The sequence below is a fragment of the Miniopterus schreibersii genome (genome assembly GCF_964146895.1).
Source record: "Miniopterus schreibersii genome assembly, chromosome: 11".
In the NCBI taxonomy this organism is placed as follows: domain Eukaryota; kingdom Metazoa; phylum Chordata; class Mammalia; order Chiroptera; family Miniopteridae; genus Miniopterus; species Miniopterus schreibersii.
In genome coordinates this window covers 22,074,565-22,093,452 of record NC_138111.1, presented here as the reverse complement: position 1 = coordinate 22,093,452, position 18,888 = coordinate 22,074,565, and the positions used below count along the sequence as shown (strand labels likewise).

The window sequence follows — 18,888 nt, the reverse complement described above, 5'->3', positions numbered from 1 at the left end:
AAGAGCCACACACTGTGCGAGGAGCTTGGGGTTCAGCTGAGTACAGGAGAAAGTCACATGTTAGCAAATGATTGCACGGCTGTGCCGCAGATCTAGAAAATAAAAAAGTACAGGCAGAGAAGTCACAGGGAAGCGAGAGGGAGAAGGCAGGCAATGAGCTGCGCACAGGTGACATCTGAGCAAAGGGGTTTCAGACAGACACAGGGCGAAGGGCATCCCGAGCAGGGAGAACAGCATGTGCGGAGACTCGAACAGCGCAGCGCTTCGGGCAGTGCTGGGCACAGCGCGCAAAGGGCGCTGCTTAGTGTCTAGAAGGCAGGAGAGTGGAGCAAGGCTCAGGCCCGGCTGCTTAGGATTCATCCTGTGGTGGTTCATGGGAGAATTTAGGTTTCAGGGACCCGGCATTAAATAAATCCGAATCACAAAGTGAGAAAGTTAATCCCCTTTCAATTAGCATTTAATTCCTCTTGTGAAATCAAAGAGAAAAACCTCAGTTTGGTGTCGGTACATCTTTAATACTTCTTCAACACCTGGAAGTTTTCCCACTTCGACAAGGGCTCAGGTGAGGGGACCTAGCTACTATGATTGTTTTGATTTCACTGTCCACTTATTTTTACAGTTCACGTCTATCTGTGGCAGGGGTTTTCCACTAATGTCATGATGGAAAGATTTTTAAAACAATAAATTTATTTAAGTAAAACTAAGTTTTTAAAAAAATTTAACACAGGTAGATGATGCAGATATACAGCAAAAATTATGAGGCCTGAGGAATGCCTAAAGTTTGGGGAACAACACTGTTCCTAGGGTGTAGTGAAAGGGTTCAAGCAGGTAGTGAGCTGGGTTCCTATCTGACAGCAGCTTGGATGTCGTGGAGGGCAAGGATGGAGGCAGAGAAGTCAGGTAGGAGGTCACTGAAATCCTGCGGCAGATCCTGTGGCCACGGTTAATCCTGTCGGTTTATTCCTGATCTTTTCTAGTGCTCAGTTGCACCAAGGAAATCCTAAGCTTTCTCCTGCCCTGGGCTGCAGCTAAATCCTGATGGACATGCAGAGATCTTTACCTGGTTGCTGCCCAACAAGCGCTGAAAGGCAGGCTTGGAATGAAGGTTAGAATGGCATTTTATTATTTTCCAGTAACCCAACCCAGTATGAGGCATTATTTAGAAACAGACACAATCTCAAAAATCTTAACTAACCTGTTTGATGAACAGAAGCAGGCAGTCTTAGCTGCAGTATCTGGTTTCCACAATGTCTCTCTCCTTCTGACCTGTGTCCTGGCCGTGGCCCTCCTACCCTGTCAGCTCCTCCTAAGATAGGCAGCTGGCTATCGGGGCACTGAGTGCCTGTTTGGAGTGGGAGACCTGCTCTCCTGGCCTCCTTTCCAGCTACTGCTGACCGTTTAGGAGACAGAGCGACCACTCTGGTTCAATGCAGGAGGCAGAACAAGGGTTCCTACTGCCAAATCAGCTCCAAGGAAGATACGTCCTGGCTTCCAAAACTGGAGCCAGGACTGTTTCCCTGAAGGAAAAGAAGTTTCAACAAAACTATTTCTCATCTGTTTTTCAAATTTGAATTTACAGTTTTTATTATATTAAGTCACTGAGACTCATGTCAATTCTTTAAAGTAGCATAGTAGGAACTCAACGAATACCTTTCATGACTATCTATAATTTATTATAGAGGAAACAGGCTCAGAGAGGTTTTCCAAGGCTATGCAGATGAGTCTGAAGCTATAACTTGAAGCCAGTCTTCAGCTTTTCCTCCTCACTGCACATCCCCTTGGTCTCAAACAGAAAGAACCTGTTACAGACACTGTTTAGTGTCTACAGAACTATGAATACCACAGCTCTGCTATATTATGGGTCAAACAGGCATTTCAGTCTGGCCTGAGGTCTTAATAGCCACAGATAACATTGTTTCAATGGAAAAATCAATTCTGAATTGGAGCTTAATTCATCTGCAGATCGTTACAGCTTGGGCATACATCTGTCTTTCTACACAGGTACATAATAGAGAAACGCTTCTATATAATGATTTATACTTATCGATAAAAGTATCACACACATATTTCTGTTCCTGGAGCTCTTACGCACTTGGGGCACCTGTATCTCAACAGAATGTCACGCATTGGAAAGAGTTATCTGCACGTGTTTGTGGAAGGCCTTGAGGACCAGGTTCTATAAGTTTGCTGGTGATTATTAGCCTGCGTTTCTCTGGTTTCAGGGGAGGCATGTCAGAGTCCTCAGTTGGCATGAAATGCTTTTTGAACTATACTCACAACACCTGGAGAATGTGATACATTCTCTTCAGGGTGGTGAACCATTCTAATTGTGCAAATTGCTCTTATATTGAATCACCGATGTTAAGGTGTGTGTTTACCCCTCAGGAATGCTGGGGTATGGAAAAAGAATGATAAATTGATACAGTAAAAGAAAATGCCTTTTGAGCAAGAGGGTGGCATGAAGCTCAGTGAGTTATACTTGGCATGTGTTTGTTGAATGAAAAAAAATGAACAAATGAATGGAAGTTGCTCTGCTTTAGGAAGATTTATCTGGTGGCAGTGTGCAGAATGGTTTGGAAAAGAAAACCTAGAGACATAAAGTCCATTCAAGAGTATTGGTCGGAGGAACTAATGGCTTTTGAAAATAAGAAAGAAGGGTGGGCGTATAAGAAACATATTGAGGAAGGAACAGAACCTGGTAAGAAGAAAAGGGAGAAGTCAGAGGTGTTAGGAGGAATCTTGTAGGTGAGAAGGAACACCCTCTTAGGATACCTTTAACTACTTTGCGTTTAAGTGAGAATGAGACGTTTAACTGGAGATTCCACATTTGGTGTTGCCACATGCAAAGAGACAAATTTAGGAATCTAAGCCTTGAAAAATACCCGTATGTGTGTACACGAGGTCTTGCCATTGCCTTACTATTGACATTTCCTTCTGTGAAATTGTGCACACTAACCAATCTTATAATGAACAGTGCTAAGGACGGTTCATTTATTCATGTCTTCAATAAACACTTATCACTATGCTCATTCCTACCTCCGGGCCTTTGCACTTTCATTCTCTGGGCCTGTAATGCTCTTTCCCTCAGAAGTTTGCATGGTTCGCTCCTTCATTCTCTGCTCAGACATCAGCTCTGCAGACAGGCCTTAATGACCAACCACAGTCACTCTCGAGTCCTTTGCCCTGCTTTACTTTTCCCTATTGCACTTGCCTCTACTTAATGCCATATTGGATATTTATTTGTTTGTATGTCTTACTGCCTGTCCCCCCCACCAGAATGTAAGTTCTCTGAGAGGAGGGGCTTTGATATTTTATTTCCTGCTCTATGCTAAGGTTTATATTGAACCCTTAACTCAGGAATCTGGCCGTTTCTGATTGGATTAAGGAAGGACCCAATCTATGTGGCTTGAGCCAAGCAGATGTCTGGGGAATGTAAACTAAGAGAAAGAGGGACCCTCGTCAGATGATTTGATTAGAGTTATAAAGCCCTAACACTCCCACTGGTCCAGCCCATCTCTATTTCATGCAGCTCTGCTCCTTTTCATTCCCTTGTAGCTTTTCAGCACAAACCCCTTGTTTTTGAGCTCAATGGAGTTTCCGCTCCTTGCACCTGGATGCCCTTGGGCAGCAACAGGACTCTCCAACAGAACTTTCGGTGACGATGGAAAGTGGTGTCTATCTGCGCTGTTGGACACGGCAGCCGCTACCCACAAGTGGCCACTGAGCACTTCAAATGGGGTTAGAGTGTTTGAGAAAACTGACTTTTAAATTTGATACCATTTAAAATAATTTAAACATAAGTATTCCTAGAGGGCTAGTAGCTATCATATTGGACAGCACAGCACTATGATTACCACAGGGGGTCAAAGACAAGAAGCACAATCAGTAAAAAAACAATGGAAGAGCCAAGAATAAAGAAAACGCCACGAGGGTGTCCCAGACCTCAAGCAGAGAGCGTTCAACCGCTCCCGCAACGACAAGAACAGTAAGGGAGGGTGAGTCCGCAAAGTCCCATCAGTAGCAGTGTTACTGATTTTGTAATGGGAAAAAGCTGACTTCAAACAACAGGGGTTAAAGAAATCATAAAGCAATCCATTCAAAGAGAAATTATCTGGCCATTCAAAATAATGAACAAATATTAATAACGTAGAAGATGTTTATAATATATCAGTAAATTTTAAAAAATTCATAATATAGCATGGCCCAAATTTTATAACTCATACGTAGGTCTAGATTTCTGGGTTGTAGGTTTATGGGTACTTTTTATTTTATTCTTTGCCATTTTATTAATTTTCAGAATTATCTACATAGAACATAAAGTTTTGATAATCAAAAATAAGGGAACAAATGCTATACTTAACACAATAAAATGGCTGCCTCTTTTCACACTGCATTATGAACCAAATACGGAATCATAAATATAGCTACTAAAATATTAACAGCACTACATTTCTAAAGTTAGTAAGAGTCATTCACAATTTTCTCCCAACCCCTCTAGACACACACTTTGAGATATCTTACTTGTTTATAATTGTAATTATAGAAATTGTTAGATGTTCTTAGAAGGCAGAAGGTATTTTCTTTGATGGATTAACCTAGATTTTTCCACTGTCAAAAGACCAGGCAATAGACTAAAAGGTGCTTGGAGTCCTTTGCCTGTCTTGTGAGGCTGGATTCCTAGGATGCTTTAACTTAAAGCTGTATTTCAGGGACCACTAGGTGGCTCTCTGTGCCTGCGACCAGGCGAAGGCACATTGGATTAATTCCCGTGTAGATTTATCATTCATTTGCAGGTATACACTGAAGCAATTCCTTATGTGTATAGCACAATGTGTGATGTGACTCAAATTAATTCTGCGTATAGCACCGACACAGTAACAGCTCTCTGTCTGTACCTATTAAATTCACCATATACAGAAGCAAATTCTTTGTTTAATGAAATTTCTGTTTAACTACCTCTGGTTGGGACTAAACAAATAAATTCCATAGCTGAGCCAGATTGTGACCTTATTAGTTAAAGACATGCTGAGCATCTAACTTTGTTTATGGAAATAATTTTTTTTTTCATTTTTGACCTAGAGAATATAAACCCAACTTTTCACTTAGAGCTGAGGCTTTCAATACAAAAAACATGAATAGATTATATCCAGGCTGTGCAGCCATCACAGCGCTTGACACTGGAATTTCAGCTAATGACCACCCCTGACTGAGAGGTGAGTGATGGCAGCCCATTTCTAAGTCACTTCGAAGAATGCTACTGAAAGATGCAGACAGAGCTATGTTTGGAACTGTGCAGACTCAGACACTTTGCGGAGTGATGACAATATAAAGCTAGATTGCAAATACAAAGGAAACCCACCTTTTAATATAGAAATACCATCAACTCAGGGCACCCAGGCTTCAAAAAGCCATGTCAACTCTGATTTTTCTAAATATATGTATTTTTAATTTTGCTTTACTCTATTCTTTGATGCCAATGCCCAGCTGGAGTGATAATAAGGCTTTCTTTAATTGTCCTCAACTGTTTTTAAAAACTTTAAATCATTAGAGACTTGAGAGATTAAAGGCCTCAAAATGTTACCCACGGTGATCTGTGGACGCCATGGGGTAGTAGTGCATATACATTACTTCTGTTACCATAAAAGCAATATGCATTTAACAAGTCCCTCAAAGTTGTATCAAATAGTTTTGATACAGTCAGCATTCAATAAAACACAGAGTTTGATTTATGGGTATCATTTTTCTATAAGCTTTAGTATATAATAGGGCTACTGTCCCTTAAATTGTGATGCACCAGGCAAGTGGGGCAAGATATCAAGCCTGCTTCCCAAGGCCAGGATGTCTAGGATGTTGCAGAGCTAAGATTCAAACAGAGGTCTGTGCTTCTCAAAAACCTATTCTCTCCCTTCTATTTCTTCCATTAATATGCTATTATTGTCTCCTTTGCAAAATGAAGATACTAGCACTATTTGTCCTGCTTACCTCACAAAGTAATTGGGAGAGTAAATTAAAAAAAAAAAAGAAATGTGTATGAAAGGACTTTGGTAAATTTAAACATATACTCTACAATTCATTTTTTTCCTCAATCTATATCTTCATCTTGAAGTATGGAAAGCACTGGTGAGGAAATGTGAAGGTAACTTGCCTTTTCTTCTCTTATTATTTTTAATTGTGTAGGTAATACATACTTATTTTTAGAAAAATAGAAGCATGGATAGGGAAAATGTGGACTTCTACCATCTAGTTACAATCACTGTTAACATTTTTATAAAATTCCTGGCTTTATATAGGGTGGGGCAAAAGTAGGTTTACAGTTGTCCATATGGAAAATAATATTCGCAGTTGTAACCCTACTTCTGCCCAACTCTGTCTTTTGCAGGTCATATTTTACATAATATTTTTCTATCCCTCTGTGTCAATAAATATATTTTCATTTTGAATGAAGAGCATTCCATTGTAAAGATATATCATAATTCATTTAATTCAGTTCTCATTATTGCTTATTTAGCGTGAAATATTCTTTTAACAATCAAACCTGGAAGCAGATCACTCTCATTTACCCTTTTTTTGTGGAATAACTCAAAAGCAGTGATGGATCCAGTCTGTTTTTGGATTGTAGGCTGACAAATACACTAAATTCAGAAGGAGCTATTTGTCTTCTCTTCTTGTTGACTTCTCCCTTCCTACAATGCATAGCTCTTTCCATACTCTCTCTATTGTCTACACATTGTTATTGGCCTCACAGGACTGCTAGGAGGATTATAGGAGCACATTTGCGAAGAAGCCTTAAAAAGCATGCATGCTACAAAACATATGATTGAATTTTTTCTACATCTATGTCTCACATGAGTAATAATGAGGCATATTTTAGCCTGACTGAAAAAGAACTCATCTGCTTAATCTTTTGCCACTTGAACCCTGGGAGGCTCATCTCCATCAGCAGGACCATCCTGACCAACCAGATACTAGGATTTCAGTGTCAGGGTTCACTCCGGCTGACACAACACCAGCCCAGGTTGGTACCTGCTTCTCAGTGCAGAAGATCAAACGCAGCCTCCCCTGAAAGTGTCTGAATCTTACACATTCAGGCTAGATCTGAGCATCTGGTGGAGGCTGGGGGAAGATGTGGGAGGTGGTAGACCCCTGGCTTACTCCTTGCTCACTTTTCCCCATCGCTCTTTTTGCCCACCATCCCATAAAGGAAAGATCTGAGAAAGACAAATGAGTGGCTGAAAGATTTCCATTATGTGTTATTCACGCATTCTCTCAAAAAGCAATGTGGCGGATGCTGAGATGTTCTTCTTTCCTCTTGCCTAGTTTTATAGAGTTGGCATCACATTTCTGGTGCCGTACAATTCCTCTACTTTTGTATGTATTGTCAATGGGAGTAGTTAGAGTGGGCAGGAGAAAAGGCAATGAGATCCCATCTCTACATTTAGTTTTACCACTAAGATGAACAACACCTTGCTATGAGACGCCCCATATAACCGTCTAGGGCAATGGTACTCAATGTAGCTGCTTTGCAAACTGTTATGTCCCCATGTTGAGATAAGGAGCTTGTACCAGCGTGAACCAACACACTGCTTTCTTCATCAAGAAAGACATGCTGTGAAAATCATGTTAGATGAGCCAAACAGTGTGCCTAGTGGTAGAGTAGGTGGTCTGGGGCGGGGAGAGAGGTTAGACTGTGTGGCTATAATCTCATGAATGAACTACTAAGGGTCGCTGTGGGAGAAACTGATGACCAATGTGAGACCAACATTTCTGAAAAACCTTGGGCATAGTACTGAAGCTTCTATGGCAATATCTAAGGCTCTGGAGACTGTTAGATGTATCATAGGTAAGATGTTGCCATTGGTACAGAAACAGTACCTATGGCATGTCTTCTATTCCTAGGCAAGTATGCAACCTACTTAGGAACCCAGCTCTCTTTTTCTTTATTTATTTGGGGGACTTTGTGTGTGAATCCACTTACTTCTTTCTCTTAAAAGAATTTTATCGATTTTAGAGAGAGAGGAAGGGAGGGGGAGAGCATGAGAGAAACACTGATGTGTGAGAGAGAAACACTGATAGGCTCCCTCCCGCACACTCCCCACCTGGGATGGGGCCTGCAACCCAGGCGTGTGCTCCGACCAGGAATCGCACTGGCAACCCTGCGGCGCAAAGGGCAACATCCAGCCAAGTGAGCTACACCAGCCAGGCCAACTTTTTTTTTTTAAACAAAAAATGAGGGATTGGGTAGAGAATGAGGTGGATGATGGAGACAGTCACATCCCATTTTGATTAATAACTACTGATGGAGAAATAGTGGAGACTAAGACTTAGATGATTCTTATCAGATCATAACTAACCTCTCTACTAGGTATTTGGCTAACACTATACATTTATCCAAAGCACTTCACTTTCTCACTTGATTCACAAAACAACTCTGTCAGATTGGTAAGGTGCCTTCTTTTGACAGATAAGCATAGGTGCTCAGGGACAGACACCTGCCCCAGATTACATGGAAAGTAAGAGGCGGACGTTGACTGAGACTCCTTTTAACCAACATGATTGGAATTTGACTAGGGGGGTATTTGTGAAATAAAACCTGATGGCACAAAATCTGTGGTGCTTTCTGTAACAGCAAAAGATAAAACATTAAGGAATTAGACACTGAAATTGGTTTGCAGATGACTCAGATACTTAGTTCAGCTGATTCAATCATAAGTTAACGCCAAGATGTAATAGTCAAAGAAAATCAAGATCAAATACTCTTTATGACTACTACACTGTGGCAGGCACAAAGAAAAGTGGGTGAGACAGACTAATTGCCTAATGAATAGTGTCTGCTAGTTTCCTCTTGTCTATTTATCTAGAAAAATAAATTAATATTGTAAAGAAAAACTCCCAAATTAACAATAAAAACTTCCAAATTAATCCCAGGTCTCAGTTCTTCAAGAGGAACCTGTGAAAGATCACTGCTAAGAAAAGTTTTGCATCACTTGACATTTAATTTGAAATCATTTATCTTCAAGTCAGCAATAATTAGGTGCTACTATCAGCCATTCATCATGAAATGAAGAAAAATACATTTTCTCCAGAGAGAGCGCAGTGCTTAGCTGGAGCAAGTCAAGGAAAGCCAACACCGTTGAGAGCAGATGTTTTAAAAATATATGTCCTTTACTTATCCCCTCATGAGGCACCTAAGTTATGTAGCGGTATCATTGTTCCGTTCCCTGTATCATGCAAAAGTAGAGCTGTGCTAGCCAAACTCTAATAAAAAGTCTTCAGTACTTGGCCTTGTACTGTCAAAGAAAATGGATCATCTAAAGCACTCGTACTTCTATGGGAATAAACATATATTAATTAGTATATATGGTTCACGAGACAGACAAATTGTGGACGGTACATCCAACATGAGTTGAAAATAGTGTAGCCACTTTTTAATTGCATGTGTCTGGATCTAAGCCAACTGCATTACTCCATTAACTTTGCCTAATGGAACCAATATGGAATTAACAGGAGATGCACGTTTTCGAGACAAATGTGTATCTGTCACTACCTCAGCAGGTAAATTTTAAGGAGTTAACTTTGGAGAAACTACACAAAACCCTTACAAGAAAAACTATGGGGAAGGAAGAGAAGGAAAGGGCAACTATAGAAATGTAACGTGACTTATATGTAAATATAACTGGATCTATACGCAACATAATTATTTGAAGGTCCTAGAACTAAGAAGTGATCATCTTAATAAAATAAGCTACCCTCAAGTAGAGGTTGGAGTAAAGTCAGAATTTTTTGGATGGCAAGGTGCTTTACCCTACCCCATGTGGAATGCTGCCTTAAGCTTTTATTGTGTTGTGATAACATACATATGGCTCCCAAAAGTGTGTAGCTAACTATCTTACTTTTTAATGGATTTCCTTGCTCGAAGGAGTTGATTCCTTCCAAGCTGATGATCTATTTGTGTTTATGTTTTGAATAAATAGTATACTGAAATGAAACCATGATGCTTTTCTCAGGGGTTTGATCATTTCAGGGGTTTCTTCTTCCATTCAGAAGTTGTGAAGGATACTATTAAAACCATCATTTATTAATTAACAGCTTCAATATGAAAGAAATCAGCATTTCAGGAGAGAGAGAAAACACTGTTACTGCTCCTGCTCTAAAAGCAATTTTGATCTGTCTAAATGAGAGACACAATTTTATGTCACTTGGTTGTGTGGACAAGTCTACTTTCTTCTAGGATCCTTTGTTCAGGAACTGGCACAGTCAACAACTTGGGCCACTGGGCAGTTGACTCTAATGAGGACAGTGGCTAAATTAAGTCCATTTTACTTAATGTATAAAATGAATTCAACATTCTTTTATATTTAGGTAGTTTTTGAAAAACCACATTAGTGTATTAGAGAAAGGTCCACTTTTGAGGAGAAACAAGGGAAAAGTCAGTTCTTATTTTTTTCTGAAAGCAGATATGGTCATAATCCTAAAATTATATACTACAGTGTCTTGGCATTGAGCTGGACATTCTTATTATACAACATTACAGATTGACATTTAATGACATACTAAAAGTAAGACAAGTTAGATACGTTTGAATTTAAAATGCAAAGATAAATGAAAGAAAATGTCCTCAGTTGGGCAAACGAGATCTGAGTTAACATAATGATCTCTCCCTTTCAAGACTGTGCCACGAAAATAACAACAGTGACAACAGTGATTTAAAGTAAATTTCTGAATTGAAATACAGAAGTAAATGTGCTTGGCAGAGTATTTATTTTGTTGTCTGCCTGTAAAGGTGGTTCTCTGGGGACTTTGTTCCCCTCGGGGTCCTAAAGCTTGGGCGCCTGCGGATGCTAGATGCTCTCTCATGGTTGCCCTGGTCCCCTTGTGGTAATGTGCTGTACACTGCACAAGTCCCTCCTGGAGCACAGACCATTTTTTTCCTTCTAACTAAGGAACACTAATTTCGGGAGAAATTCTTGCGATTTAAGACTCTTGCCAAACAATCTACAAATGGAGAGGAGCCTGGAGACTGTGAACACTATTGGCAACTCATGAAATATTAGATAATAAAGGAGCAATGAAGAGAAGCAAGTGATGCTGACTCCCGCATTTCATTAGGTCTGATTCTGCATATGTATTAATAATGATGCACCCTATGGATGCAATTTCATGTTTATAACACTTTGGCCATTGGCAGCATTGTGCACCTGTGTTTTCTATGCCTTCCCATCTGCTGCCTACAGTCATTCAGATTCAGGTGACGGAAATATTTTAGATAAAAGTTAATTAGCCTGCACTCTGCAGATCAAATCTCTGTAGTTCAGCATTAAATAGGAATCTTCTGGGCAACTGCTGAAAGTAGCTTGTGCCTGCCCTTCCTGGGATTAACAATGTAAGATTCATTTTTTTCTAGAAAAATAAATCTTTAGTACTCTCTTGATATTTTATGCATGGATTCTATCAAACTTTTGATATTTGCCCTTACTCATTTTCATATATATATACATATATGTATATATTCCCCCCCCCCCCCAGCTAAAGGGGTAGAGTTAGAAATTCTCCAGTCTCTGGACTCTTCCCAGTACACTGACCAACAGTGATCAAGCCCCAGAACTTTGCTTAGTTTCTCAGCCTTTAAAATGGGACCGATACCAATTACCTATTTGTTTCATAAATACTTTGTGTGAGGCTTAATGAACCTCTATATTTTGATAAAATAATGCACAAAATGAAGAAAGCTTCTATTGCTTGAAGGACCCGCCCTCTCCTTAAATACTTATCTCATTATTATTGTCAACAGTTAAGCTCACAAATAGCTTCTTTTATGGAGAATATGTTTGATTTTTTTTTAACCCATAGGAAACTAAATCATTCTATTCCATCCTATTCTTCTTCCATTATTTCTAGGTAACTGGAGCAGAAATGGGCTGAACAGAGCACCTGCATACAGCTAGTCTTTGAGCTCTGGTCACACAGAAAGAAAGAATCCCAAGTGACTCATCCCATCCACTTGCGGCGATCACGTAACATTCCCGTTACCCAGGACTAATTAGCCACTCTTATTCACTCATTGCTTCAGCTCGAGTGACAGATTTCTGATTTACTCAAGGGAATTCAGAGGGCTGTGCTTCCTTCCTGACGCCCTCGCCCAGGCTCAGGAGCATCTTCTAAAGGAGTCAAAGGGGCAGACGCTGCTCTTTCGCGGCGAGTCAAAGTCTGGAAGTCAGGGAGCCTCAATCCCCCCCCCCCCCCAAGTCATTAGAACCCGGGTCGCTCTCCAAGATCTTGAACTTAGACTTCTGCTTCCGTCCGCCACTGACTAGAATTCTCCAAGTTGGCCAAAACGCGATTTTTTTTTTTTCGTTTTTTCTTCCCCACTTGCTTCCCTCCACCTGCTATCCCTCCCTCTCACTTTAGTCCCACTCGCGCTTTAAATGTTTAATTTCACTTCCATCTACCACCTACCGATGTGGCCCAATGCTCACACAGTGTCAAAGTTCAAACCCTGCGTCCCTCCGACTGCTCCCCCTACCTTCCCACCCCCCCCTCCCCGCCCCGCGCCGCCGCCTCCGCGCCGCCCGCCAGCCCGCGCTCACCTGACTCTCCCGCGGAAACTCGCGGCGCACGATGCTGATGACCGGGATGCGCAGGACGGAGCCGACCAGGTCGAGCTCCATCATCTCGCCCGCGCTCTGGGGGAAGGCCAGCAGCGCCGACACCCCCTGCACCACCACGGTGTGGCACACGCTCTGCAGGAAGGAGAAGGGGTCGCTGCTCCACGGCGAGCTGGGGGAGGAGAAAGGCAAGAGCGGCAGGTCGCCCAGGCCCGCCTCGATGGCCATCACCACTTCCAAAGACAGGTTGTAGGGCAGCAGCCCTTCCACGCGGTTCAGGTTGTCCACGGCGAACAGGAGGGCGTCCCGAGGCCACAGGGTCTCGGCCCCGGCGCCCTCCCCGCGCTTCCCGGCGCCCGGCGGCCCCCGGCCGTGCAGGGCGCTCCCCACCCAGCGGGCGCCGGGCGAGGGCGCCGGGGGCCGCCACGTCCCTGCCTCGGGCTCATCGCGCTGGGCGCCTGCCCGGCTGCCGTCCGGGGCGCGGCCGGCCGCGCGGGGGGCCGTGGTCCAGGGCTGCAGGTGCACCGCGCCCACCCTCACCGCGTGCCCGATGCGCTTGAGAATCTGGCAGGGCTGCGGGTGCGAGGAGGAGCCGGGCACCCCGGCCAGCACCAGCGCGCAGGGCGGCGGCAGCAGCAGACAGACCCTGCTCAGCAGCCACCACAAACTCAGTCTCCTCATTACTGAGACCCGCGGGGAGAACGCGCGCCCCCTCCTGCGGCCGGCTCGCCCCCTGCAGCTGCCGCCTCCGGTCTCCGCCCCCGGGGCGGGCGCGCCGCTCACTGGGCGCGGTGAAGCGGTCCCAGGAGCTGCAGGGGTCTCGGGGCCATCCGGGGGGCCGCCTAGCGCGCCCCCTGCAGTCTCAGTCCCGCGCCCGGGCCCGTGCGCCTCGCATGCTCCGCCCGCCCAGTCCCCGCGCGGAGCCGGGCGGGCCGGTGCCGCTCACCCGCGGCCGGGGCGCCCGCTCCGTGCCCGCCCCATCTGCAGGGCGGCTCGGGCGCCGCGCGTGCCCCGCGGGACGGCTCGGCTGGGCGGCACCGGGGGGCCTCGCGGGCGCCGGCGACCGAGGCGCAACGCGCTCACTTGGGTTCTTCTCTCTTCCTTTCCCACCCGGGCGGACCCGCTTCTTTCTTTGGGGTCTCGCAGGAGAAGGTGCTCACGCTCGGGGTGCGCAAAAGCAGCCAGATGGGCCGTGTTCCACCGCGGGCCACCCCCGCGCAGGCCCCCCCGGCGCCGGCTTCATGTTTCTCCTTCGCTCGCTACCTGCCCTCTGCCTTTCGCCCCTCTCCGCCCAGTCGCCGCCGCCGGCTTCCTCCGAGGAGCGACGCGACTGGCCGGCGAAGGGCGGCTCTGCCCGAGCGCAAAGTTCTCCCGCCTCGGCCGTGCCTCCGTCGCCGAGCGCTGGCGCCCGCCGGTCGCTTGGCTGCGCTCAACGCCCGCTGGTGGTGAGGCTGCGACCGCCGCTCCCGCGCGCCGGGGGTCCCCTCCGCTCCAAGGGTAGGGGCCGCGGTTTGCGCCCGTCCGGAGACCTCCGAGGGCGAGCGCTCTGGCTGCGGGGAATCCCGAGGTCGGAGCTGCGCCCCCGGAATCCAGTGGTTCACCGAGAGAGATTCGGAGAGGCCGTGACCTTACCGAGCTTCTCTTCGAGGTGCTGCTTTAGAGGAATTTGCAGCTAAGGATATCAACCCCAGAATCGTTTGGACATTCAGTCCCCCCAAGTCCTTCTCACGAGCTCGCAGGCTCTGCGGTTTAAAGCAATCTTTTGATCAAGAAATTAAAGAGACCCGAAATACTTTCAGAGTTTCAAGCACAGCCAACAGCGTTTCCTAGTTTAGGCCAGGAGTCCCCCAATCACTGTTTCTAGTAAATTCGTTCATTTGTATGCTAATACAGCGAGGTCAGTGGGTTATGATGTGATCTTTTCCTCCATGAGCTACATGATCTGGAATTAGAAGGAAAGGAGAAGTTTAAGGGCAGGTCTGTGGTTTTCACACATACAATAAATCTATTTTATGCCACAGAATCATTTAGGAGAGTAGGGGGCCGAGCAAGCACTGGGAATCAGCAATTCTGAATTTCATCACCAATTCAAGAGAACCATGACCTTGGCAATTTGTTTCACCTGACCTTGCCCTGTTGTTTGGATCTGCTAAATTGTTATGCAAATAACGGTTAGCTTTTAGCTCTGGAGAATTGTTTTGATTCATGAGCTAAAGTTTCCATCAAGCTTTAAATCCTTGGGATGAAGAGGCTCTATCTAGCTAAATAAAATTCCCAAGAAGGCTGCAAAGGGAATGCTGCTTTCCCCACCCAGTCTTTTAAAGGCATCTCAGAGCAAAACTTACCTCAAAATAGCTCTTGCAAGTTGGGGTGCCAGAGAAAAAAAAGCCTTCAAGAGGGAAACGTGAGCATCATCACAGAGGCTAAACCCAAAGGGAAAAGTTTCCTCCTGAGGCCTTAGAGAGCATCCTGTCCGTGGATGCTGGAATTCCTCGTTGCTCCAGCTTAGCCTACTGAGTGGGATCTGAGTAAGAAGAGTGTAGAATTCCCCGGCCCTTGTATTGCAGGAAGATTGGGACTCTATGACTTGGGTCCTAAGGAGGCGTGTTTGTCCGCGTGGGGGTTTGTGTGCATTGAGGAGTATCACATTGCAGCTCGCCATCAAGCCCCAGAGTGGTTCTCTTAAGTTCTTGGCATTACATAGACATTCAAATCAGTTTCCTAAGAAGTAGATGGTGATGAAGACTAGATAGGTCTGATATAGTAGTAGGCAGTTCGACAGACATGAGCAGAGTAGGAAAAATAAGTCAGGTATAGAAGGTCATCAGGGTAGACAGCCCTGGGTGCCTAGCAATCTGGGAAAACAAGTATTGTAGGGTGGGACCTCAGCCCCACGGTGACCTTTCTTCCCCTAGCATAACTATGGCCATGTGGTTTACCCTCCGGCCTTTCATATCACTGGTCATGCAGTTCGGACCCTCCTCTCACCTTTCCTCCCGTGTGGTAGCCCCTTAGAGAAGAACAAAGAGACCGGAGAATAGCCTCATATGATTCCCATACAAGCCTTGCACGACCACTCCCTTAAGCATTAAGCCCTCAGGACAATGAGGTTCTGGCCAGCGTCAAATAATCTTAAGAATGATGCCTCCGATCTGTTGACCACAGAGACGGCATTTTGGTTGAACTAGACATAACATCTAGGCCTCAGTTGTGTTTCAGCTCCAGGCCCAGGGAAGTGGCAAAACCAGAGGAAGCAGTGCCATGGCTGACATTGGGACCAGATGCGATGACTAATGACCAACTACCTTAGTGCTGACCAATCTGTAGAGACCATGACCCTGAAAGGACACCTGGAAAGCTAATGAATGTTCTATTGAGGTCCTCCCCTGGGACCTCCCCTAAATCCCTGCCTTTGGAAAACAGATAAAATCCCTTAAGACAAAAGACCCACTGCATGTGTGTACAAGTTCTCTCCCTCCCTCTTCCTCTCCCTCCCCCCCCCCCCCCATGCCTGTGCCTTTCCTCACTCCCTCCCTTCCACAGGTACACTCTCTCTGGGGCACACCTGCCCCTTTCACCCTCTCCTTTCCCCAGGTGTGTTTTCTTTGCCTCTCTTTCTCCTAAGCTCCAAGGGCCCTTCTTTTACCTCTGTGACTTGTTTCCTGAGTCCATGCAGCTCAGCTGGCTCCCTTCTTCTACATCTCACTTCTACCTCTGTGACATTCTAAATAAACTTTCACTGTTATTTCAGTTCTTGGCTCTGAATTCTTTCTTAGCCAAACTCAAGGACCGAGGTCTAACATCTGGTGCCATTTGCCGTCAACAGATCTAACGGTTAACGGCATCCTACAGTCACTGTACGCTCTTTAGGCCTCTCACGAGTCCATGGCTACCTTGAGGGAACAGCTCACCTTGTGGTTCAGAGAAGAGAGGGTGATCCCCAGAATTCTGGGGTTAGTGCTGCCCCAGCTGGTGATAAAGCTGCAGCTGAATCATGTGAAGACTGAGTGAACAGCGAAGAGCAGCCAGCCCTTCCTACTTGTGCTTCCTTTTGTTTCTCCCCTGAGCTTTTCAGTTATGAAACACTGATTTCCCCTCTGATTCTGCTACTTGGTTCTCTTTTTGCATATCACTGTGATCTGAGCATCTCTGACATGGAGATGTGGGGAAAGGAGCACAAAGAATCCTTTTTCCTCTCCTTCTGCTTCTTTTCCATGTTTCAATGGTCATAATTTTTGAGATTCAGTCATCATTTCAACAACCATGAATTACACTCCTACCATAAGCCTGGCATTGCTGTAGGACTCTCCTCGGGATAGGTGAATAAAGTCTAGTTCAGAGAATTCGAGTTTTTCCCCACAAAATCACATAGTTAATGAGGGAACAAAATGCTAACACTGAGCTTATATTCTAGTGGGAGAGACACAAATAAGTAAACGTAGGATATATTAGTTGATGGTAAGGAGAAAAATAAAGCACCAAGAGGAAATACTAGCAAGAGAGTGGGTTGCAATTTTAGATAGGGCAGCCAGGGAACACCTGGCTGAGAAGATAACTTTTGAATAAAGACGTAAAGGGAGGTGAGGGAGCGATTCATTTGGATACTCAAGGCAAGAATTTCCAAGCAGAGGAAACAGCAAGTGCAAAGGCCCCGAGGCAGGAGTGTTTCTGGTATGTTTGAGGAATAGCGAGGTGTCCAGAGCTGCTGGGGCAGAGTGATCCAGGATGAGAGAGGTGGCAGGTGAGGTCAGGAAGGCAATGAGGATGTGGGCGATCGTGTGCCAATGAATAACTTTGGCTCCTACTCCGAAAGGAATGAGAAAGCACTGGGGAGGGGACATAAAGCAGAAGAGTGGCAGAACTTAGGTTTTAACAGGACCACTCTCACTGCTCTGTTGATAATAGATGAAAGAGATGGCCAAAGGTGGAAGTCAGAGACCAGATGTGAGGCTGTTGCAATAATCCACTTGACAGATAACATTGTTGTGAAACCGTGAAAACGACTTTATCAGGTCGGTGTTACTATCTTCACTCTGTAGCTCGGAAATTGTATCTGAGAAGAGTTGGGTTATTTGCACAAAGTCATCATGTAGTTAGTGAGTGGCAGTGTGGATCTGAAATGCTAAATTCACCCCAGCTGCACTGTTGGTAGCAAGAATCAGCCAAATGTCACAATTGGCTCACCCAGAGGAGATGAAGCTCTTTTTATTGCCAGGTTGGAAACGAGAACTACTAATCTAAGAACCCACGTTGGAGAGTCAAATCAACAAAGACAAATCCAAATGCTGGCGATTTAAAGAGTGCTTTTGTGCACATCTGTGCTTCCTGGTCCCAGCGACGGGGCGACTAAGAGCCGAGATACTCTGGAGGCAGCCCAGGAAGCTGCAGTGAAGGAGGTGGGAGCCAGAGCTCCGACCCTGTTCTCAGCACTGGTTGCCTATGGGTGGGACATTTAATGTCCCCAAGTTCAAGCTTCCTCCTTTCTTCTGGGGTCCTCGTGACAGCTCTTTCTGGTTGTTTATATGGCAAGGGGTGGACTCCTGTGACTTCTTTCAAGTTCCAAGGGGGTGAGAGGCTTCTCCAGGGCTATCAGTTTCATCATCTTTGGACTTTTTTTTGGGGGGGACCTATACCCTGATGTATTTCAAGTTCTACCCATATCTAGCTTTGCCTTGTAGGTGGGAATAATATCAAGTGGCACGTATCTAATTCTGGGGCAGGCTTTTATGTAGAAGGAGCAAGGTAGGTTTGTTTCTTTTCTTTTCTTTTTTTTTTAGGTTTGTTTCTTTAATCAATATTCAGACGAAAAGTGTGCTCACCTCTTGCTAATAATACCCACAAGCCCAAATTGTGCCCTTCCCCACATCACCTTCTTTGTTGCCAGAGACCCTGTTGTTATGAGAACCTCTCTGGGTGAAAACAAGCCAAAAAAGATGTGGAGTCGGTAGGGAAGTGATGGTAGCAGAATCTGAGGAGGGAATGAATCTCGAAAAATATTAGGTCAGTTTAGAGGAGCAGACACCATCTAAAGCCTAATTATTCTTTTCTCATTCCCCCATTTAAAAAAAAAGCTGATATTGACTTGACACCTAGTAACACTGTCCTATTTTCTACTAATTAGGCATTAATTTTGGCAATAGCCATCCTTTTAAAAATGCAGCTAATGCATGGTCATGGGACTATTTATCAAACACTAGTATAAATAATTTTACCTTGATTGTTGTAAAATTAGTATCCTGTTGGGAATTTTGGAGGGAGGAGGAATTCATTTTGCATTATACAGGAA

The 18,888-nt window shown here is 44.8% G+C and overlaps 1 protein-coding gene across 2 annotated transcripts in view; it reads right to left on the bottom strand.

Annotated features, from left to right (window-relative positions):
* GRIN3A (glutamate ionotropic receptor NMDA type subunit 3A) overlaps positions 1 to 13,405 on the bottom strand; it is a 125,924-nt gene extending 112,519 nt beyond the window's left edge. Inside the window, exon 1 of one of the 2 annotated variants that reach the window (XM_081151830.1) lies at positions 12,585 to 13,405. In XM_081151830.1, coding sequence (XP_081007956.1) covers positions 12,585 to 13,283 — 699 coding nt within the window. In that variant the 5' untranslated portion in view covers positions 13,284 to 13,405. The remainder of the gene's footprint in view (positions 1 to 12,584) is intronic. The other variant, XM_081151831.1, reaches the window with a different exon arrangement.
* Between the last annotated feature and the right edge of the window lie 5,483 nt (positions 13,406 to 18,888).